This window comes from Mustela nigripes, chromosome 14 (assembly GCF_022355385.1).
Source record: "Mustela nigripes isolate SB6536 chromosome 14, MUSNIG.SB6536, whole genome shotgun sequence".
Taxonomy (NCBI): Eukaryota; Metazoa; Chordata; class Mammalia; order Carnivora; family Mustelidae; genus Mustela; species Mustela nigripes.
In genome coordinates this window covers 70,833,790-70,858,701 of record NC_081570.1, presented here as the reverse complement: position 1 = coordinate 70,858,701, position 24,912 = coordinate 70,833,790, and the positions used below count along the sequence as shown (strand labels likewise).

The 24,912-nt window shown below is 39.6% G+C and overlaps 1 protein-coding gene across 1 annotated transcript in view; it reads left to right on the top strand.

Annotated features, from left to right (window-relative positions):
• Window positions 1-24,912, top strand: part of CTBS (chitobiase) — a 40,997-nt gene that overhangs the window by 296 nt on the left and 15,789 nt on the right. Inside the window, exons 2-4 of the mRNA XM_059375268.1 lie at window positions 3,007-3,159; window positions 16,710-16,848; window positions 17,455-17,663. Coding sequence (XP_059231251.1) covers window positions 3,007-3,159; window positions 16,710-16,848; window positions 17,455-17,663 — 501 coding nt within the window. The remainder of the gene's footprint in view (window positions 1-3,006; window positions 3,160-16,709; window positions 16,849-17,454; window positions 17,664-24,912) is intronic.

Below are 24,912 nucleotides of genomic sequence, written 5' to 3'. Positions count from 1 at the left end.
TTTTGAGAAAGCAAAAATAGGAGCAGAGCATTCTAAAGCTCTGGGCATCTCCTAAGTAGGGCTAACATTTAGGTTAAATGTTTGTGACTCCGATGATATGGATAGACAGAGGGGAGTGCCCCTAGCGTTTTGGTCCCAGTTCTGGCAGGGGGCAGAAACCCAGTAGCAGCTCCTAGCAATGTACACAGCGCTCCTCCAGGCAGGGCCTCTCCCTCAGCAGCGTGGTCTGGCTGGTGATTATGCGTGAGCCTGGACTGGACCGTTAACCCTGTATGCTGACACCTGCGCTGTACCAAAGGGATTAGTGCTGCGGCTTGGACAATGGGAGGCCAAGGGGTGGAGGATTACGAATAAGCCCTTGGGGGGTCAAGATGTGTGGGAAGCCTCTTCAGTCCATCGGCAAGATCTTGTCTGAGGCAGCCCTCACTGGTTTCCATGCTGCGGCTCACAAGGCACGGATAAGTCCTGGCAACGGGGAAGCTGATGTCCTACCTCAGACGCAAGCTTTAGCCAGTCACCCTTCAGTAGGTGCAGCAGACTGGGTGCACAGAAGGAACGGCCATCCCAGTGCCCAGGTGGGATGGCGTATTGCCAACGATGCCAAATTGCCCTTCGAATACACGACTTCAGTAATGAGGGAATAGACTCTCCTGTGGGTTCTAAACAACACCCAAGGCAACTGCTGAAAGAATCTGGGGCATTCGAAGTTCCCAACTGGTGAAGAACTGGCCAAATGATTATAGGCGCCCCCCCTCAAGTGAAGATGCTGTATATGGCCTGGTTTGTGTGGACCCTGTGTCTGGCCTAACCTAACCCAAGCCTTCCCCCGCTGTTGTGCACAACAGGCTGCCGCCATTAGGGAATTAGAGAAACTGAGTAGTGGGCATGGGTACCCGCATCATACAGACAGCACTGGGGAGTTACATTTTGAAGCTCATGATATATAAGACTGGGTTAAAAAAAAAAAAAAAGGAGGTTTTGTCCCCCTTATGATCCATAAGCAACAGGGTTGGTAGAAAGAAAAAAATATTAAAACAGCAGATCAAATTATTAACATCTAAAACTACCTTTGCCAGGTTGGTTTTATTCAAATTGATTATTTGAATGATTAATGATGAGGACCAGTTGCCCCATATGTCAGAATGGGGACCCCCTGCCAAGGCCCCCAACACCAAAGGGGTGTGGAAGTGGCAGGAAATAGCCATTGCTCCAACTCCTGACCAGGGGACAACATGCTATGCTGCCGAGAACAGCAAGCCCCGTCATGCCTGGGAAAGGAACTCTCTCCTGGACTTTGCAGTGGGGCTGACAGGGCTGGCAAGTTACTTCACATTCCTGTGTGAGGAGGAACTGTTCACTCTCCACTGGGATCCATTGTCCTGCTGCAAGCTGGACTTGCTGGAATGCATTATGCCTGAAATGGAACATCCACCCTGAGAGAGAAGGGAAGGTAGGGATCCTGTTCTGGCATATTCTGTCCTCAGTCTATTTCCTCATGCCTGACCATGCTGTGTCTCTTGGCCAACAGGCATAGTATGCACAGCTGAGTCAAATTCCTAGATTGCCAACCTCCCTCTCTCCTCAAGCTGAGGTGGGCACTGTCTCCCTGGTGTGATTATCTGGCTGATGTCTGTGTTCCCTCCACGGGCTCGGAGATGTTAGAGCACGCATAGAAACCCTTAGTAAATTCTGTCAGCAAGCCCTGAATGATAACCCCCCAAATCTGTCCTTCCTGAACACTGAAATGACTCTAATGAGAAAAACTGTCCTCTAAAATATGATGGTCTTGGACATTATTCCTATCTCACAAGGAGGCACCTGTGCCATTATCAAAACAATGTCCTCAGCTCATGCCCCATGAGTCTGCTAAGGTATCATCCTAATTAAATCACATGAGGACTCAGGTGAATGTCCTGAGTGGTCCAACTCCCAGCCTAGGGGAATTAATAAGTTGGTGGTTTGGTCCTGGGGCTCTTGACAGAAAGAGTTGTCACTGATTTGGGGAATTATTGTCTTCATCTGTGATTTCTGTTACGCGCGCCTGTATTGTTGCTTGTGGCATCTGCCCCTGTTGCAGCAGATAGACAGCAAAAGGGCTGCCTCCATGTTAAGGAAACCCCTTGCTGCCCACTCAAGGCTCACTGTGGAAGAGGGAGGCACCAGGGGTGGAGTGTTGGGGGTGTCATCAAAAAGGCATGCCCGCCAGTTGACCTGGGAGCACTCTGAGGCTCCTCACCCCCTCCTCTGTCTTTGAACTGTGGGTTCCCCATGACGTTCCTGCTCCCAGAGGCTGCTCCAAGGTCATAACCTTGAGATAGTGATGCAGTATTGAAAACTGCATCACATAATATATGTGACTAGGCTCAATCAGGACCCCTTTATAAGCTTTTTAAGATTTGGAGAGCTGCTGCAGGAATCCATTCATCTTGCCATCACCCAAGACAAGCCCCATGTGTAAGCTCCTTTGCTCTTATTAAACCTGCCACGTGCCAACCTGGAGTGACCTGCCTCTTTCTTCCATCTCTCCCTGGCCTGTGTGTGCAGCGGCCAGTTTCGGAGCACACCAGGAAAACTCCAGAAACCCCCTCCCCACCGCACCCATGCCAACCGTGGTGCTTAGTCATCCCTATCAAGATTCCCTACTTCTCCCCTTGGGGGCCCCGCTTCCACTTTCAAACTGTATAAGGAGTACAAAGGACCATGACACAAAGGTACAGAGTGTTGAGGGGGTATAAATGGTACCGATGATATTGACTTGGCTGAGTCAACAGGTCTGCTGGGGGCCAGAGGCACTGGCTTGCCGGGCAGGTGTCCAAGGCAGCGTTTCTCCTTCACCCCACCTTCATGTCGCCCTTGGCCTAGACTGCCTAGCCCTTCCCATGTCAGCCCCTCCCAAGTCCGCTCTGCTGGGAGGCAGGGCCCGCCTTGCTGAGAGTCTTGACCTGAGCCAGGAGGTGGAGGAACCCAGTCCTGCTGCGAGTGACTGCTGTCATGTCCCCTCTGCAGCTTGGTCACCGGTGCCTCCTCGCCTGCCCACCACATGGCATCCCCGGGATCGCTGTGCTGCTGCTGTCCCTGCTGCCATTCTGGGCAGGGGCCCACTGCCCTTGTCAGGACCCAGCATTGTGCCAACCCATCACCCAGCACCCTGATTTCGAGGTCAGTGCCTCTCCCTTGCTTTTTCGGGACTGGTCCTTATGGCCTGGTAAGAAGTTAGAGTAAACCCGAGCCCTAAGAAGAGGTGGTGTGGGTGCAGTCACCAATTTTGATCACTCCCAAAGGGTCTCTTGATGGATTGCCTTCATTATATGATGAGGAAACTCGAAGAGGTTGAATAACTTTTCCCAGGTCTCACAATTAGGGCCTGCCTAAAAGAGGCAGGCAGGTATTCACAGGCAGGTCAGCCCAGGTCTAACCCTAAATGAAAATTCCTTCGTTGCCCTCAGGGCCTCTCGGATGGCACTCTGGGCATACTAGCAAGGACCTATTACGATGAGGTATTTCCGAGGTAGCAAGTTCCACTGTTTTCCAAGAGAATGAATATCTAGTATGAGAGATCTCAGCTCTCCAGGAAATCAGAATGCAGAATATTCTCCTTACCTTTGCTTTTCCCTATCTACCAGCCCTTTCTTAAAGGCCCCTCAAGACCATCCAAGAAGGATGATAAAAATTATTTTCTTTCTATCCACCTAACCATTTATAAGGCTTTGGGGAACTTTAATTGGACACCTTTTCACAGGCAATATGAAAATCAGCTGACACCTAGAGTTTGATGCCTGCAACAGGAGTTGGAGGGGGAAAGGTTTAATCCTGTGAAAAAAGATAGAAACCTTCTTTATGAGGAGCCTCCGTACCGTACTGTTCTCCAGAGTAGTGCCATCCATTCACATTCCCACCAACTGTGCAAGAGCGTTTCCCCTTTCTCCGCATCCCCTCCAACACCCGTTGTGTCGGGGGTATTAAGGAGGGCCCTTGTTATGATGAGCACCAGGTGTGGTGTGGAAGTGATGAATCACTGACTTCTATTCCAGAAACCCATGTTGCAGTGCATGTAGGCTCACTAAGATTTAAATTTAAAACAAAACAAAACAATGAATACTGTTACGCTGAAAAGAAATAAAAAATTTAAAAAAAGAAGAAGGAGAAGGAGAAGGAGAAGGAGAAGAAAGAAGAAAGAAGAAAGAAGAAGGAAGAAGGAAGAAGGAAGAAGGAAGAAGGAAGAAGGAAGAAGGAAGAAGGAAGAAGGAAGAAGGAAGAAGGAAGAAGGAAGAAGGAAGAAGGAAGAAGGAAGAAGAAAGAAGAAAGAAGAAAGAAGAAAGAAGAAAGAAGAAGAAAGAAGAAAGAAGAAGAAGGAAATTTCCTAAAGGAACGGTCAGGAGGCCAGGCAGGGGGAACGCTCACCTCCTTGTCCAGTGCAGACCTGATAGGGAAAGCAGGGTCTTTGCAGGTGGTACTACTTTACTGCCCTAACGGGGTAAAGGCCGCCTTTCTTCTGGGCCATCGGTACAACTTAGCCAATGAAAAGCCACTGTACTTCAAACTCTCGGTTTACTCCAATCGACTTTTTGTTTATAACAGCCTTTCTAACTCCCTCCTTTCCTCTATAAAAAAAGTGTTTTTCTCCTTTGTTTTTTGGTTTTGCTGTAGCTTGTTTGTCCTGGTTTGCAAGTCTCCGCAGTTCCCACATAAACACTTCTTTGCTGGTAAGATAGCTGACAGTTATATTTTTAAGATTGGCAGTACTTAGCTGAGGTGGGATCCAGAGAAGAACCCCCCAACCCCCCATCCGCCAGCAACAGCCCAGAGGCTGATAAGGAAAGAGGTGCGGGTACCCACAAGCCTGAGCTCATTGTGTCCTTGCCCACACTGGGTGTGGTTTTTTTTTTTTTTTTTAAGACTTTATTTATTCATTTGAGAGAGAGAGAGATCACAAGTAGGCAGAGAGGCAGGCAGAGAGAAAGGAGGAAGCAGGCTCCCTGCTGAGCAGAGAGCCCGATGCAGGGCTCGATCCAGGGACCCTGAGATCATGACCTGAGCCGAAGGCAGAGGCTCAACCGACTGAGCCACCCAGGTGCCCCCACACTGGGATTTGAAGGTAAGTCTTGTCCTGGATTTCAAGCTCCACGCTTTGTGTTTGAATTTTCTGGACATTATTTGGGATTTGTTTTAGGGCTTTGTTTTTGTTTTTGTTTTCTGGGAATACTCCCTTGGCCCTTGGTAGGACTCCTGTTTGCAACTGGATTGTTCCTACTGGAACTGTGCTGGCCTTTGGTCTGATTCTTTCCGGAACCAGGCTGTTCCTGTTGAAACTGCTGTTGAGGAATTTTTCTTTTTAGAGGAAAACCTCCAGGAAATGGAATCCCAGTCATCAATCTGATTAGAGCATGCCCCAGCCAGGCTCTGGCTAGTTTTGTTTTAAAACTATGGTCTCAGGGCCTTTGGCTCAGCTGGTGATCTCGGGTTCTGGAGCCCAGCCCCATGTGGGGCTCCCTGCTCAGTTGGGAGTCTGTGTCTCCTTCTGCACTTCTCCCTGCTCATTCTCTTTTGTGTTCTCAAATAAAAATCTAAAAAAACAAAAAACAAAAAAAACAAAATCGGTCTCTCCTGTGTGCATTTGACTGACTTAACCCAAATGTAGAGTATCAGTGGCCATTATAGGGAACTTCCATCTCCCTAAACTTGCTTAACTCAAAGTTAAAAAAAAAAAAATACATAGAAATACATAGAAAGCTATGGCTCCAAAACAAAAAACTGAATGGGATGATTATTTTAAATGGTACCTCAAGCCTTCCAAATATTCTCAAGATTCTAAGTTTGCGTCTTTGCAAGATATTATTTCTAATATGAGGCAAACAATTGAAAGGCATCAAAATGGCTTCTGAGGCCCTTTTCCCTCCCTCATCTTCTTTGCAGACGTGAATCTGTCTCCTCCTTCCTTTCCTGAGTCTCCTAAAAACCACACTTTATTTAAAAAAAAATTTTTTTTTAAGATTTTATTTATTTATCAGAGAGAGAGAGGGAGGGAGGGAGCACATGAACCGGAAGGGGAGAGGGAAAAGCAGACTCCCCGCTGACTGCTGAGCAGAGAGCCCCAGGTTGGACTAGATCCCAGGACCCTGAAATCATGACCTGAGCTGAAGGGCAGACACTAACAGGTTGTCCATTTTTAATTAGGACATAGTCTTGAATAAATATGGATTACAAATTTCCACTATTAAATTAATAGTAGAACCATTAGTAAAGATACCATTTTAGTCCCAAAATAGTATGAATTATCATAAAGGAGAACATTCCTTTGAGCTATGGCAGAAGTTTGACAGAAATATCAGTGAGGGGGGTTACTTTGTCCTCTTGGAGTGAGTCTGAAATGCCCAGGAACCTTAAGAGCCAGGGCAGCTGACAAAAATATGGCATCTAATGCATTTTGGACATAGGCATTTTAAGATTTATTTCCACTGGAGATAAGGACAGCCCATTGTCCCCAGAATATTCCAAAGTCATGAGATACCCCCAAAACATACCAACGAACAGTATAAATGTTGCAAATTTTATCCTTGGCTAAGGTATGAACTCAAGTAAGGACATATGGTTCAGCCTGTTGGGCAGAAGTATCCAAAATGTAAAGGTGGTTTTTCAGTGATTTTGAAAGGAGTTGTAATAGAATACTCAGTATGATATTTACGATTTTCATCCTTTAGATAAGACCCATCAGTTAACCATGAAAAACTTGTGCTGGTTAGAGGAGTTTTATATAAATTGTCACAGGGATTCAGAGGTAATCTGTCAGCACTAAGCAGTCATGAGGGGTTTCATCTGGATTCAAATGTACTCCTTATTCTGAGATCAGGTACCTCAAGTATCAAACCCGAGTTTGAGAAAACTGCAGTTTTTCTTTGGAGACTTTATGTCTCTTTAAGGCCAAAATGTCAACAGGTGGATGCATTCTTCCTATGCAGGGGTTTGAGAAGGGGAGAAGAGAAACAAATCATCTGTGTATCATATAACAAGGTAGAGCCTGCAGAAAACTCTGTCATCCACATCAGCTTTTAAGGTTCATGAAAAGTTAAAAGGACTCTGTGAAACCCTGGGCATTATGGTTCAGGTATATTTCCTTTCTTCCCAAGTGAAAGCAAAGAGATATCATCAGCTGTCCTCATCAACTGGTATACTAAAAAGGTGTTGCATAGATCAATTACAGTGAAACATTTGCTTTCAGTGAGAATCCATGTTAGTGATTATGAGGGGGAAGTAGGAGCCACAGGGTGCCAAGAAATAACAATGTTATTTATTGCTTGGAGGTCTTGCGCCCAATGTCTGTTCATGTCTTCTGCCGATTTTTAATTGGATTATTTGGGGGTTTGGTGTTGAATTGTATAAGTTCTTTCTATAATTTGGATACTAACATTTTATTAGATATGCCATCTGCAAATATCTTCTCCCATTCAGTAAGTTGTCTTTTAGTTTGGTTGATTATTTCCTTCAATGTGCAAAAGCTTTTTATTTTGATGTAGTCCTACTAGTGTATTTTTGCTTTTCTTCCTCTTGCTTCAAGAGATCTATCTAGAAAAATGTTGCTACAGCATGGCCGATATGAGAGAAATTACTGCCTGTATTCTCCTCTAGGATTTTATGGTTTCATGTCTCACATTTAAGTCTTTAATCCATTTTGAATTTATTTTTCTGTATTACATGAGAAAGTGGTCCAGCTTCATTCTTTTATGGATAGCTGTCCAATTTTCCCAATACCATTTGTTGAAGAGAGTTTTTCTCATTGCATATTCTTGCCTCCTTTGTCAAAGATTAATGTCCATATAATTGTGGGGTGATTTCTGGGCACTATATTCTGTTCTTTGATCTATGTATCTGTTTTTGTGCCAGTACTGTACTGTTTTGATTACTACAGCTTTGCCGTGTATCTTGAAATATGGGATTGTGAAACCTCCAGTTTTGTTCTTTTTTTTTTTTTTTCAAGATTATTTTGTCTATTCGAGGTCTTTTGTGGTTCCATAGAAATTTTGGTAGTATTCTAGTTCTGTGAAAAATGCTGTTGGTATTTTGATGGGGATTGCTTTAAATCTGTGGATTGCTTTGGGTCATATGAACATTTTAACAATATTGGTTCTTCCAATCCATGAGCATGGAATAGCTTTCAAGTTATGTTGTTTTCAATTTCTTTCATCATTGTTTTATAGTTTTCAGAGTATAGGTCTTTCACTTCCTTGGATAAGTTTATTCCTAGGTATTTTATTATTCTTGGTGCAATTGTAACTGGGATTGTTTTCTTAATTTCTCTTTCTGCTACTTTGTTATTAGTGTATAGAAATATAATGGATTTCTCTATATTTTATATATGAAAATCTTACTGAATTCATTAATCAGTTATAGTAGATTTTTGGTGGAGTTTTTAGGGTTTTCTATATATAGTATCATGTCATCTGCAAGTGGTGACTGTTTTAGATTCTCCTTGCCAACTTGGATGCCTTTTTCTTTTTCTTGTCTGCTGTGGCTAGAACTTCCAGTACTATGCTGACTAAAAGCAGTGAGTGTGAACATCCTTTTCTCTTTCCTGATCTTAGGAGAAAAGCTCTGTTTATCACCACTGAATATGATGTTAGCTGTGGGTTTTTCTTATATATTGAGGTATTTTCCCTCCAAATTTGTTTGTGGTCGAATGGATGTTGTACTTTGCTGAATGCATTTTCTGAATCTGTTGAAATGATCATATGGTTTTCATCCCTTCTCTTGTTGATGTGATGTATCTTGTTGATTGATTTGTGAATATTGAACCACTTTTCTAGCCCAGGAATTAATCCCACTTGATTCTGAGGAATGATTTTCTTTAATGTAATGTTGGATTTGATTTGCTAATAGTTTGTTGAGGATTTTTTTGCATCTTTGTTCATCAGAGATACTGGCCTGTAGTTGTGTGTGTGTGTGTGTGTGTGTGTGTGTGTGTCTTTGTCTGGTTTGGTTATCCAGGTAATGCTGACCTTATTAAATGAATTTGGAAGCTGTCCTTCCTCTTCTATTTTTTTGGACTGGTTTGAGAATAGATATGAACTCTTTTTTAAATGTTTGGTAGAATTCACCTGTGAAGCCTTCTGATACTGGATTTTTGTTCGTTGACCATTTTCTGATTACTGACTTAACTTCATTGTTGGTAATCAGTCTGTTCACACTTTCCATTTCTTCCTGATTCAGTTTCAGGAGGTTATATGTTTCTAGGTTGTCCTCTTCTAGGTTGTCCCAGTTTTTGGCATATTGGCATATTCTTTCTGTGGTACTAGTTGTTACTTCTCTTTTATTTCTGATTTTGAGTCTTTTTTTTTTTTTGGATAGTTTTGGCTAAAGTTTATTAATTTTGTCTATATTTTCAAAGAAGTGGCTCCTGATTTCATTGATCTGTTTTAATTTTTATTATGTCCATCCTCTTACTGGTTTGGGGTTTTATTTATTCTTTTTCCAGCTCTGTTAGGTGTAAATATAAGTTGTTTGAGATTTTTCTTTGTTCTTGAGATAAGCTGCTATTATTCTAAAATTTCCTCTGAGAACAGCTTTTGCTGCATCCCAAAGATTTTGGATAGTTATGCTTTCATTTGTCTGCATGTGTTTTATTTCCTCTTTGATTTCTTGGTTGACCCTCTTATTGTTTAGTAGCATATTATATTACCTCCATGTATTTGTGGTCTTTCTAGATTTTTTTTCTTGTGGTTGATTTCTAGTTTCATAATATTGTGATCAGAAAATATGCATAGTGTGATTTCTATCTTTTTGAACTTGTTGACTTATTTTGTGTCCTCACGTGATTTATCCTGGAGAATATCCCATATGCCTTTGAAAAGAATGTATTCTGTTGTTTTAGGATGGAATATTCTGAATATATTTATTAGATCCCTCTGGTTCAATGTGTCATTCAAAGCCACTATTTCATTTTTTTAAAAATTTTTTATTTTTTATAAACATATATTTTTATCCCCAGGGGTACAGGCCTGTGAATCACCAGGTCTACACACTTCACAGCACTAACCAAAGCACATACCCTCCCCAATGTCCATAATCCCACCCCCTTCTCCCAAACCCCCTCCCCCCAGCAACCCTCAGTTTGTTTTGTGAGATTAACCACAATGAGATATCACCTCACACCAGTCAGAATGGCTAAAATAAACAAGTTAGGAAATGACAGATGCTGGCGAGGATGCGGACAAAGGGGAACCCTCCTACACTGTTGGTGGGAATGCAAGCTGGTGCAGCCACTCTGGAAAACAGCATGGAGGTTCCTCAAAATGTTGAAAATAGAACTGCCCTATGACCCAGCAATTGCACTATTGGGTATTTACCCTAAAGATACAAACGTAGTGATCCAAAGGGGCACGTGCACCCGAATGTTTATAGCAGCAATGTCCACAATAGCCAAACTATGGAAAGAACCTAGATGTCCATGAACACTATTTCATTTTTGATTTGTTTAGAGAATCTATCCATTGATGTAAGTAGGGTGTGAAAGTCCCCTCCTATTGTATTGCTGCTGATTACTTCCTTTGTTATTAGCTGCTTTATGTATGGGGTGCTCTCTTGTTGGGTACATAAATGTTTACATTTGTTATATATTCTTGTGGATTATCCCTTTTATGGTTATGTAGTCTTTGTCTCGTTAGTCTTTGATTTAAAGTCTTTTGTCTGATTGATACCTGCCTATTGCTGTCTCAGCTCTCTTTTCATTTCCATTTGAATGAGAAATGCTTTTTCCATCCCTTCACTTTCAATCTGCTTGTGTCTTTAGATCTAAAAGGAGTCCCTTGTAGGAAGGATATAGATGGGTCTTCCTTTTTTTTTTTTTTTTGGTAGGCTCCATGCCCAGTATGGAGCTCAATGTGGGCTGAAATCACGAGTCAGATGCTCAACTGACTGAGCCACCCAGGCACACCCAGGTCTTGCTTTTTTATCCATTCTGTCACCTTATGTCTTTTGATTGTTGGAGCCTTTAGTCCATTTACATTCAAAGTAATTATTGATAAGCATGTACTTATTGCCATTTTGTTATTTGTTTTTAGTTGTTTTTGTAGTTTTTCTCTGTTCCTTTCTTCTCTTGCTCTCTTCCCCTACAGTTTGCTGGCTTTCTTTAAGGATATACTTGGATTCCTTTTTCTTTATCTTTTTGTACATCTATTTCTGTTTTTTTGTTTGATTTGGTTACCATTATGTTTATATATAACATCTTAGGCATATATCAATCTGTGTTAAATGGATAGTCACTTAAGTGTGAATCCATTTTGGAAGCACTAAATTTTTACTCTTCTCCCCTTCATATTTTCAATGTATGGTATCCTAATTTATATCCTTTTATTTTGTGAATTCCTTGACTGATATTTATAGATACACTTAATTTCACTGGTTTTGTGTTTCCAACTTTTCTTACTGTCTTTCCTTTCCATTCAAAGAGTCCCTTTTAACATTTCCTATTTCCTATAGCACTGGATTAGTGGTGATGAATTCCTTTAACTTTTGTTTGTCTAGGAAACTATTTAGCTTTCCTTCTATTCTGAATGAAAATCTTGCCGGATAGAGTATTCTTGGTTGCAGATTTTGTTCGTTTGTTTGTTTTTTAGCACTTTAAATATATCATGCCACTCTCCTCTGGCCTGCAAAGTTTTTGCTGAAAAATCAGCTGATAACCTTATGGGATTTCCCCTATGTAACTGTTTGCTCTTGCTGTTTTTGAAATTCTCTGTTGATCATTATCTTTTGCCATTTTAAACACTATGTGTCTTGATGTGGACTTCCTTGGCTTGATTTTGTTCGGGTCTCTCTGTGCCTCCTAAATTTGGATATCTGTTTTCTTCCCAAGATTCAGGAATTTTTCAGCTATTACCTCTTCCAATACATTTTCTGTCCCCTTTCTCTCTCTTCTTCTGGAATCCCTATAATGCAAACGTAATTATGCTTGATGGTGTTATTGAGTTCCCTTTAACTTATTTTCATTTTGGGTTTATGGATGTATGCCTCTTGTTCAGCTTGATTACTTTCTATTAGTCTGTCCTTCAGGTCACTGAACTGATCCATTCTTCTGTTTCTTCTAGTTTACTTACTATTTATTCCCCCTAGTATTTTTTAATTTCAGTTATTGAGTTCTTATAAAAGAACCTGTTTTATTCTTTTTGATGTTTTCTGTCTCTTTGTTGAGGGTCTGGCAGAGGGTCTTCCCTCTCTTCTCAAGTCTAGAGAGTATCTTAATGACTGTCACTTTAAATTCTCTTTCAGGTATTTTACTTACTTCTATTTCATTCAGCTCTCTTCTGTGGTTTTGTCCTGATCATTCATTTGGGACATATTCCTCTCCTCATTTTGACTAACTCTTTGTATCTTGACTAGGGAGGGAAATGGTGCCTACCAGCTCGTTTGTTGTTAAAGCCTCCTAAAGATCCCTGCCCCTCCAACACACACTATTATTAAATCTGCTTCTTATATATCTCTGGTGTTTTTCAAACTGCTGCTCTATGCTGTGTCTCAGTGGAGCTGTTTGGTGTGCTGTCTCTTTAAGGGTGAGAACTCAGTTGCCTTTTGTGCTCTGGGTCTCTCAGAGCCAAGCCAGCTGATTTTTTTTTTTTTTTTAAAGTTCCAGGTATTAAGCCCCTTTGATTGTAAGAACTCATGAAATTTGGCCCCTCCCATTTTCAAAGCCAAAGATTAGGGGGACTTGTCTTCCGAGAGTGGGTTCCTTGTGCCTGGGGTGGGGTCTGCTCCCCACTGCTACCTGTACCTGTGGTATCCCTCCTTACCATGGACAGTCCTGTAGGTCAGTTTGGCTCCTGACCACATCTCTGTCCTTCCTGCCCTCTTTGATGTGTTCTCTTCTTTTATATTTTGCTGTGGAGACTCTGTTCTTTCAGTCTATGGGTTGTCATCAGGGCTCAGAAATAAGCATACTTGGGTAGAGCAATCTTATCACAATGTACTCTCAGGAGATTTTGTTGGATAAAAATTCCTCCATAAAGTCTTCTTTCTCACTGGAAAGACCCTTACTAGGAATTGCAAACTAATCCTTGTGCCAAAGAACTCCAGGAAATAGACTCTTGGATTCATGTAATTCACCTAAAGAAAGCACCAAACTATAACTGGACCTGATGGCATAAAAAAATAAAGATTTCCTGGAATTGAAGCATGTGACATCTGATGAGACAGCTTTCTCAGGATTCCTGGACCAGGCCTGTATACATTTTACTCACCATTGATGCTTCTTTATCTTTTATGGGAAGACAATGCCTCTTCTTTATTTCCCAAGACCTTGTAAAAGGCAGAAACCTCTTTTGATTATAGCTTTTTGGAAATCGCTTCATCATGATCCTGGGACAAATTCGTTTTCCGCCTGCTCTATTTTTGAAGGGTTAGAAAGTTCAGAATTCACAAGTCTTTCATCTGAACTATCGACTAACTTTGGATTCTTATCCAGATTCATGGTTTCTGAGTTTGCAACCATAGACTGTATTTTTAATAACACATTTGATTCCAAATGGTTCTTTGAGATAACAATACTGTTGTAAAACATCTTTGAGTTTGTGCTGTTTTGTAAAAAGTTCATCAGCTACTGCTTCACATTTATTCCTGCACTGTAACTTCTCATGATGCCTCATTAATTCTTTTTTAGTGTTGTCTTCTAGTTTCTATGATTCTGTTTTCATGGTCTCTATAATTGGAGCTTCCCAGGAGGGATACATGACTCCAGGTTTGCCTTCATAGGATTTCTCTCCCATAAGTTGGAATAAGTGTCAATAAATATTTCAGTGGCTACTTCAGACCTAGAGTCCTGGTTTAGAACCATTATAGAAAATGGAATTGGTATGTTACTTCTGTTTTTTATATATAACTTTTTATTTTGTTGCCTGTTAGACTTTAAAAAAAATGTTGTATCCACTAACGTGATGCCAGCTCAACCCTTTGAGATGATTTCTAATACTTAGGACCTTGAGTAGATACTACTTTGGTTGAGAGATCCTGAGAGTTTCTCCCTCCTAATCTTCCTTGTTACTCAAATGTGACCTTCAGGGCTTTCCAACTATAGAAGTACTTTCTCTTCAATGTAGGCTGTGGCAGCAGGGGAAGACCCTTCCCCGTACTAAGGGACAAAACCACTAAATGTGGGATACTTCCCTCTTGATGAGTTATGCTTTCAAAAAAAGATCTTGATCAAAAGTGGGAAATGTGAAAATTAACAAAAGGAAACCTCACTTAGAATAGAGTTGGGAGGCCAACAGGGGGAGCCGCCATGTCCTGGTGGTTCTGGCTCATCAACAGCAGACCCAACAGAAGATGTCTGGGTACCTTGCACGTGGATACTACTTTACTCAGTAAGAAGGATTTCCTCCTCCCCCAGTTAAGCCCAGGTAATTAGAGACTGTCACAACTTAGCCAATGAAAAACCACTATATTTCAAGTTTCTAGTTTACTCCAGTTGACTTTTTATTTATAACAGCCTCCTCAATTTCCCCTTTTCCTCTATAAAAAAGCATTCCTCTCCTTTGTTCTGCAGATTTACCAATGCTGTTCCCATAGCTTGTTTGTCCTGGATTGTAATTCTCTGCTATTCCCAAATAAACTCCTTTTTTTGCTGGTAAAATAACCGGCAGTTTTATTTTTAAAGCTAACAGTCAAAAGGGCAATTCTTTTTTAAAGACTGGAAAATTTCCAGTTCTCAATCTAACAGATTTTGAAGCAGAGACAGTAAAATGCCAGTAAAAAGGTATATGTATATTGCTTAGAAGAAGTAAAGGTGGTAAAGTGTTTGTAAAGAAGCTTAGTGTGACAACCCTAACATCTGAAAGACTTATTTATCATGGCCTCCAATACCTCTGTGGTCTTATTCAAGGGAGCAAAATTTTGTTCACTTACATGTTCATGATAAACAGTCTTTTTTTGTTTCTGACCTATATTCTTCAAACAAGATGAGACTACATTGCTCATTTTTCCCTTATGTTTTACAGTTGATTCATCCAGTTACATTTTTAGGATTTCTATTATATCACAATCTCTCGGTATTCAAACTTAAACTAAACAAATTCAATCTTAATGATCAGAATTAAAATAGGGGATAAGGTTTATGATGGGAATATGAGTCTAAAATCTCCAGAAACAGTGAGCCATTCCAATTTCACATTCTATTTTTATTTTGGTGGGCAACTGCCTAAGAGAAAAATGGGTTATGCATAGTTAATTCTGAAAAGTAAAAAATAAAAACTTAAGGCTACTGGGAAAATTTAAGAAATGTCTGGTTTAATTCTTATACCCAGTTCTCTGCCACCCCTCACCCATCCATTCTCCTCACGGTGACCCAAGGATTCATGATCTCTCCCCGTTTCTCATTTGTTAATGCAAATCTTATGTCCTTCCCCTGCTTAAAACACTATAATGACTGCCCATTCATCACAAGATAAAATAGAAAATCCTCAGTAATCTACAAAGTTGTACTTGATCTACCTACCTTACTAGTCTTACCTGATTTCATGTTACTTTCAGGATTTCTGTTCTCTAGCCCCATTGATACTAGTTTGGTTCCAGAAATTCAGAATTCTTCTGAGGTATTGAGACATTCACCTGTTTTGCTTCCCTCCGCTGAGAATGCCTTTTTATGGGTAATCCTCCATCATGTCTAGGTCATTGCCCAGATTTCAGTTTTTCCCCAAAGTGTGTAGTTCTCAGAAGTTTCCTGCCCTACCAGGGAAGCAGGCCCCTTTATATGCTGTCATGGCTGCCTGCATTCCCCTGTAGCCCTTAGCACTATTGTAATTGAACAGCTTATGAACCTGGTCTCTTTAACTTCTGTCACTAATGTCTAGCAATATGCATTCCCTAAACCTTACTAGAATTCAATAAATATTTCCTACATCAATGAATTAGTGAGACTTATGTGCTTCTTGAATTATCTGTGGGGGGAAAATACTGGTAAAATATAACGTCCACCAGCTTAGAATTATTCTAAGAAGTCTGTTTTGCCAAAACCATTCATAGTAAATGCACTCTCTGGTATATTTGTATAGGTGGAGTGGCTCTATCTGCAGCAGCCAGAAACGAGTATTAATCAACCTTTCTCTTACTTTACTCATTCAATTAGTTATAAAGTCCTATTAATTATGCCGTTAGGATCCTCCATATCTATTCATTTATCTTATTTATCTCTACCTTTCTACAAGTTTAGAGGTCACCATCATCTTTGCATAGATTCTTCTAACAGCTGTCCTGTTATTATTTCAGTTTTAGTGTCTCTTCCCACTTTAGCTTAAGGTGTTTTTCTAAAATGTATATATAAATGCATACCTAGAATGTATACATTCTCCTTTTAAAACTCTTTCCCTCAGGTTAATGTGCTAATTTCTCTGCAGGTTTACAAAGCCTGTTAGGACTTAACCCTGCCTACAACTCTTGGGCTCTTTACTGCGGTCTCCTGCCAAATTCAAGGTGTCCGCTACACTTAATACGTACTCATGCAATCACTGTGCTTTCTCTGCCTTCAGGTCTTGGCTCTTTCCATGATTTCTTCCTGGCCCTACTTTTGAGGCCTGGCTAATTTCTCCCACCACCAGTTATATTAGGGACACCTATGTCTTACTTGCTGTTGTACTCTTAATGCCTGGCTTATGATCAGTGTTTAATGTTATTTGGGGTGATCAGCATTGTATTCTAGGTTCAAGTGATGATGCTTATCTTTGTTGTTTTGGCAGGTGTTTGTTTTTGATGTTGGAAGTAAAGCTTGGAAATTTTATGATTGGTCCCAGATTACAACTGTGGTGAATTTTGGAAAATATGACCCAGAACTTATGTGTTATGCTCATTCACATGGAGCCAGAGTAGTGCTAAAAGGTGAGTTACAGTTTTTACCAGATGTGTCTGGCCAATTGGTAAGTTGACTTGTATTGTTTGCCATCCTGACTTTCCAGAAAATTCCCTTTTCATGTTTATCTGGTTTATTTATTTATTTATTTTTATGTTTTATTTTTTTATTATTTTTTTAATTTTTTATTTTTTATAAACATATATTTTTATCCCCAGGGGTACAGGTCTGGGAATCACCAGGTTTACACACTTCACAGCACTCACCAAAGCACATACCCTCCATTGTCTTACAATTAATCTTAGATACTAATTCATTTCACAGATAGTTATTCTTAAAGAATTAAGCTACTATGATTTTGAGCAAAATGTGAATCATGATTAGCATGATGACTTTTAGCTAGTCAGTCTTCAATTTCTACTTCTAATTTGAGAATTATGTTACTTATTATTCATAATGGTTATTTGGGGGATTGAGACTTTATTATTATTTTGGTATATGATTTCTCTACTTGGAAAACTTAAATTGGGGACTTAGTATTCCAAACTAATGAGATGTTTTAAAGGGTTTTTGAAATAAATGTCATTAATCTGCAAAAAGCATGTATGCACAAAGGATGTATATTTCTTCCATAGGAGATGTACCCTTAAAGGATATCATCAATCCTAGTTTCAGAGCATCCTGGATAGCTCAAAAAGTTAAGTTGGCCAAAACACAATACATGGATGGAATTAATATAGACATAGAACAAGAAGCTAATTGTTTATCACCTGAATATTATGCATTAACCAATTTAGTCAAAGAAACCACAGACTCTTTCCATCGTGAAATTAAGGGATCACAGGTAAAAGTTCTTTTTTTTTTTTTTTTTTTTTTGGAAACTCCTTATTTTCCATATCAAAATGTATTCATGAAGGTGTGACTAATAGAATCTCAGTTTTACTGAGTAGGAAAGAATTTCAGCACATATATTCTAAAAATATTTTCTGGAACTTTTGAGGTTCTTATTAGAGAAGTTTTACAGAATTTTAAGGTGCTCTGTTCTCTATCCTTATGAAGACACAGCATTGTTTTGCAGCAGGTTAGAGATATTAGAGATAGAGATCAGCAAGAATAAGGACGTGCTTAGCTGTCCAGGCTCTGCTTTCACCAGGGCAGGTCTCCTGCCTAAGAGTAGACATAGTCCTGGGGGAAGTGTCTCACTCACTTCATAGGCTTGCTTTACTTGTAAAGCACCTGATGTCCAAGAAAGCTCAAAGGACTAACTTCATAGAGTTAGAGCTATGACAGAGGCCTCCGCGTTGCCATAGTGAGCAAGATTAGAGCAGAAGATTACAGCAAAAGGCATCTTGCCGGGCAATATATGGGTAATAAAAGATAATGTGGCCCTGGATCAGTGATCTCAAACCTGGTCGCATATTAAGATAACCAAGGCTTGTCTCCTCCCCTCCCCTTCTTATCCTCTCCCCGCTCCTTTCCTCCCTCTCCTCCTCGCCCTCACCCCCTTCTCTTCTCTTCTGCATCCTTCTCTCTCTCTCTCTCTCTCTCTCTCTCTCTCTCTCTTTTAAAGAGAGAGCATGCATGCATGCAAACAGGCAGGAGAGGGGCAAAGGGAGGAGGAGAGAGAAATTTAAATAGGCTCCATGCTCAGCACCAGGGCTTGATCTCATGACCCTGAAATCATGACCTGAGCCAAAATCATGACCTGAGCCAAAATCAAGAGTTGGATACTAACCAACTGAGACACCCAGGCACCCCAAGCAAGTCAAATGAATTTTTTGTTTTTTCAGTGGGTATAAAGTTATGTTTACACTACACTATAGTCTATTGAGTGTGCAATAGTATTACATCTGAAAAGTAATGTAAATACCTTAATTAAAAAGTACCTCATTGCTAATGCTAACCATCATCTGAGCTTTTCAGCAAGTTGTAATCTCTTTGATCAGGGTGATAGTTGCTGAAGGTTGGGGAGGCAGTGGCGATTTCTTAAAACAATGTTTGCTGCACTGATGTACTCTTCCTTTCACAATTTCTCTATAGCATGCAGTGTTGTTTAAATAGCATTTTACCCACAGTGGAACTTCTTCCAAAATTGGAGTCCATTCTCTCAAATCCTGCTGCTGCTAAATTGCCTAAATTTATGTGATATTCTAAATCTTTTGTTGTCATTGCAACCATTTTCACAGCATCTTCACCAGGAGTAGATTCCATCTCAAGAAATCACTCTCTTTGCTCATTCATAAGAAGCAATTCACATGGAAGTTTTATCATGACACAGTAGCCTTTCAGTCACATCCTCAGGCTCCACTTCTAATTCTAGTTCTCCTGCTAGGTCTACCTCATCTGCAGTTACTGCCTCCATGAAAGTCTTAAATCCCTCAACATCCTTCATGAGAGTGGGTATGAACCCTCCTGTTCCAAACTCCTCTTACTGTTAATATTTTGATTTTTCCCATGAATCACAAACGTTCTTAATGACAACTAGAATGGTGAATCCTTTCCAGAGGTTTTCAGTTTACTTTGCCCAGATCTATCAGCAGAATCACTGTCTATGGCAATTATAGTCCTATCAAATATGTTTAAGTAATAAAAGTTGAAATTTGGAATGACTCTTTGATCCCTGGGCTGCAGAATGGACCTTGTGTTAGCAGACATGGAAACAACATTCATGTCATTGTCCATCTCCAGTGACCAGGTACATTGTCAATGAACAGTCACATTTTTTTAAAAGATTTTATTTATTTATTTGACAGATAGAGATCACAAGTAGGCAGAGAGGCAGGCAGAGAGAGAGGAGGAAGCAGGCTCCCCGCTGAGCAGAGAGCCTGATGCGGGGCTCGATCCCAGAACCCTGAGATCATGACCTGAGCCGAAGGCAGAGGCTTAACCTACTGAGCCACCCAGGTGCCCCGAACAGTCGTATTTTGAAAGGAATCTTTCCTCAGTAGTTCTCAACAGTGGGCTTAGAACATTCAGTAAACCGTGTTGCAAACAGATGTGTCCTCATCCAGGCTTTGTTGTTCCATTTCAGGCTGAGTAGATTTAACGTAATTCTTAAGGGCCCTAGGATTTTCAGAATGGTCAATGAGAAGTGGCTTCAACTTGAAGTAATTAGCTACTTTAGTCCCTACTGAGAGACTGCATGTCTTATGAAGACTTGAAGCCAGCCATCGACCTCTTTCTAGGTGTGGAAGTTCTAGATGGCATCTTTTTCCAATAGAAGGCTGTTTTGTCTATCTTGAAAATCTGTTGTTTACTATAGCCACCTTCATTAATGATCTTAGCTAGATCTTCTAGATAACTCACTACAACTTCTATATCAGCACTTGCTGCTTCACCTTGCACTTTTTTTTTTTTAAGATTTTATTTATTTATTTGACAGAGAGATCACAAGTAGGCAGAGGTGGGGAGGGGGAGGCAGGGTCCCTGCCGAAAAGAGAGCCCGACGTGGGGCCCAATCCCAGGACCCTGAGATCATGACCTGACCAAAGGCAGAGAGAGGCCTAACCCACTGAGCCACCCAGGCACCCAACTTTTTCTTTTTTTTAATGGAGAAAACTTGTTCCCTTAAACTTCATGAGCCAACCTCTGCTGCTTCAAACTTACTTTTGCAGCTTCCTCACTTCTCCCAACCTTCACAGAATTTAAGGCCTTATGCTCTGGATTAGGTTATGGCTTAAGGGAATGTTGTGGTTGGTTTGATCTTCCATCCAGACCTCTACAACTTTTTCCGTATCAGCAATATAGCTGTTTTGCTTTTTTACAATCCATATGTTCACTGGAGCAGCACTTTCTATTTTCTTCAAGAACTTTTTGCTTTCACAACTTGGCTGTTTGGCATAAGAAGCCTAGCTTTTGGCCTATCTCAGCTATTGACATACTTTCCTTAATCGTTTCTAACTTTTGATTCGAAGTGAGAGATGTGTGACTCTTCCTCTCACTTGAACACTTAGAGGCCATTGTAGAGTTATTAATTTGTGTTTTTTATTATTATTGATTTGTTTTAATTTCAATGTTGTGTCTCGGGGAATAGGTAGGCCAAGAGGAGGGATGGAGACAGGGAAACAGCCAGTGGGTAGAGCAGTCAGAACACACACATTTATGGGTTGTTTGCCATCTATATGCGCATGGTTTGTTGCACCCTAAAGCTCTTACAAGAGTAACATGAAAAATCTCTGATAACAAATCAGAGCAAATAATGAAAAAGTTTCGTATATTGTGAGAATTACCAAAATGGGACACAGAGAAATAAAGTGAGCAAATGCTTTTGGGATAATGGTGCTGATAGACTTGCTTGATGTGGGGGTTGCCAAAAACTTTAAATCTGTAAAAAAAAAAAAAAAAAAAAGTGCATTATCTGTGAAGCACAATAAAATGAGATATACCTATACCAAGACTAAATAATGAGATTTTTTGAAGGTGGAGACCAGCTCTTTTCTATCTCACACAGTGTTAAAAATTGTTTAGCGAATAAATGATACCTGCCTTTCAAAAACTTTAAATAGGAAATATATGCATATGAAATATATATTATATTCCATATAAATAGGTTTAGAGTTACTGGTTTAAGAATCACCAGATAAAATATCTCAAGAGACTGATTCAGTAGGTCTGGCATAGAGCCTAAGAACTGTATTATTTACCAACTGTGTTGAGAGATTTTGGTACAGTTGGTCAACATGAATTTGAGATTCATTGGAAAATAGTAAAGGATGTAAGGATTGATATGCCTGTGGCTTTATATAAATTAAGGAAGTTTTGTCAGTGTAGAATTTGGCTTTTCAGGTGAGTACGACTTACTACTTTCCCCTCACCACCTCTCCTCTGCCAACTACTAGTTCTCTGTATTTAGAAGTCTGTTGTTTGTTCCTTTGCTCACTTTTTTTTGTTTCTTAAATCCCACATATGACTGAAATCATATAATATTTGTCTTTGACTTATTTCACTTAGCACAATACCTTCTAGGTCCATCCATTTTGTTGCAGAGGGCAAGATCTCATTTCTTTATGGCTGAGAAATATTCCATCATACATATATAGACAGAGAGGGAGGGAAAGTGGGAGAGAGAGGGGGAGACAGACACAGAAATACTCCCACATCTCCTTTATTCCTTCAACTATGGATAGACACGTGGATAGCTTCCACATCTTGACTATCATAAATAATGCTGCAGTAAACATAGGGATGCATATCTTTTTAAATTAGTGTTTTCAATTTCTTAGGGTAAATACCCAGTAGTGGAATTGTTGGATCATAGGACATTTCTAATTTTAATTTTTTTGAGGACACTCCATACTGTTTTCCATAGTGAATACACAAATTCACATTCTCACCAACAGGGCACAAATGTTCTCCACATCCTTGTCAATACTTAAATTTGTCTTTTTGATATTAGCTGTTTTGATAGGTGATATCTCCTTGAGGTTTTGATTTTCATTTCCTTGGTGATTAATAATGTTGAGCATCTTTTTATGTGTCTGTTCTGTTGGCTATTCGTATATCTTCTTTGGAAAAATATCTATTCAGGTCCTTTGCCTTTTTTTTTTTTTTAAAAGATTTTATTCATTTATTTGACAGGCAGAGATCACAAGTAGGCAGAGAGGCAGGCAGAGAGAGAGAAGGAAGCAGGCTTCCTGCTGATCAGAGAGCCCAATGCGGGGCTCGATCCCAGGACCCTGGAATCATGACCTGAGCAGAAGGCAGAGGCTTTAACCCACTGAGCCACCCAGGTGCCCCCTTTGTCCTTTTTTAATTGGACTATTTGTGTTTTGGGTTTTGTGTACATTTTTTATATATTTTGGATATTAACACCTTCTTGGATGTATCATTCACAAAGATCTCCCATTCAATAGGTTTTTCATTTTGTTGGTTTCCTTCACTGTGCAAAAGCTTTTTATTTTGTTGTAGTCCCAATAGTTTATTTTTGCTTTTATTTCCCTTGCCTGTGAAGGCGTATCTAGAAAAATGTTGCTAAGGCTTATCTTAGATTACTAGCCATGTTTTCTTCTAGAATACTTTTGGTTTCAGGACTCACATTTAGATCTTTAAACCATCTTCATATATGGGTTGAGAAAGTGGTCCAATTTCATTCTTCTGCATGTTGCTGTCTTATTTTCCCATTAACATTTGTTGAAGAGATATTCCCCATTGTATACTCTTGCCATCTCTGTTGTAGATTGACGTAAAAATGTGGGTTTATTTCTGGCCTTTCTATTCTGTACCATTGAAATTTGTGTTTCTTTTTGTGCCAGTACCATACTGTTTTGACTATTATAGCTTTGTGAAGTATATTTTGAAATCTGGAATTTTGATACTTCCAACTTTGTTCATTATACCATAAGGAGTTTAGTATTATTTATTCTAGGTCTGTTTAAAAAAAAATTGGCGCTTTTATCTTAAAGGATTGCATTAAATCTGTAGATGGCTTTGGGTAGTATGGACATTTTAACAATATTAATTCTTCCAATAGCTTTCCATTTGTGTCATGTTTAGTTTCTTTCATAAATGTTTTATAGTTTATAGAATACAAGTCTTTCACCTCCTTGGTTAAGTTATTCCTAGGTTTTTTTTTTTATTATTCTTGGTGCAATCATAAATGGAATTATTCTTAATTTCTCTTTCTGCTACTTCATTATTAGGTATTGAAATGCAACAGGTTTCTGTATATTAACTTTGTGTCCTGCAACTTTACTGAACTAATTTATCAGTTCAAGTTTTTTGTTGCAGTCTTTAGGGTTTTTTATTTATAGTATCATGTCCTATGAAAATAATAACAATTTTACTTCTTCCTTACCAATTTGGATGCCCTTTATTTCTTGTTTGATTGCTACAGCTAGGACTTCTAATACTGTATTGAAAGTGGTAAATGTGGACATCCTCTGTCAAAATAATTTTAAAAAAAAAGAATTTTCTGCATCTATTGTTATGATCATATGACTTTTATCTTTGGTGTACTGTGGTGTACCATGTTGGTATGTGGATATTGAACCATCCTTGCATCTCTGGAATAAATCCTGCTAGCTCTTAGTGGATAATTCATTTTTTTTTTTTTAAGACTTTATTTTATTTATTTGAGAGGGAGAGAGATCACAAGTAGGTAGAGAGGCAGGCAATGAGAGAGGGTGGGGGTGGGGGGGACGCAGGCTCCCCACTGAGCAGAGAGCCCGATCCTGGCTTGATTCCAGGACCCTGAGATCATGATCTGAGATGAAGGCAGAGGCTTAACCCACTGAGCCACCCAGGTGCCCCAGTGGATGATTCTTTTAATATGTTGTTGAATCTGCAACAATATATTGTTGAATATTGGTTTGCTAATATTTTCTTGGCTTGTTGTTTTCCCTTTTTTGTATTATCTTTGTCTTGTTTTGGTGTTAGGATCTCACATAATCAATGTGGAGTTTTTCTTCCTTTTTTTTTTTTTTTTTTTTTTAGCGGTGGCATAAACTTTTGGGGTTTTTTTTTTCTTTTTTTTTTTTTTTTTTGTAAGCGGTGGTGAAGACTTTGAGAATAGGTATTACCTCTTTTTTTAGTGTTTAGTAGAACTGACCTGTGACAACATCTGGTTTTGGACTTTTGTTTGTTGGGAGATTTTAGATTATAAATTCAATTTTGTTGCTATTAATTGGTCTGATCAGATTTTTTATTTTTGCCTAATTTCTTTTTGGGAGGTTCTATATTTCTAGGAATTTATTCACTTTTTTAGGATGTCCAAGTTGCATTTAGTTTTTTGGTAGTAGTTTATTATAATCTTCTGTATTTCTGTGGAGTTGGCTCTTCTATTTCTGATTTGAGTCCTGTATTCTTGACGGATTTGGCTAAAGTTTTCTTACCTTTATCTTTTCAAAGAAATAGTTGTTTCACTGATTTTTTTTAATTCTTTCATTTATTTATTAATCAGATCTTTTTTCTTTACTTTTTTTTTTTTAAAAGATTTTATTTATTCATTTGACAGAGAGAAATCACAAGTACACTGAGAGGCAGGCAGAGAGAGAGAGAAGGAAGCAGGCTCCCCGCTGAGCAGAGAGCCTGATGCGGGACTCGATCCCAGGACCCTGAGATCACGACCTGAGCCGAAGGCAGCGGCTTAACCCACA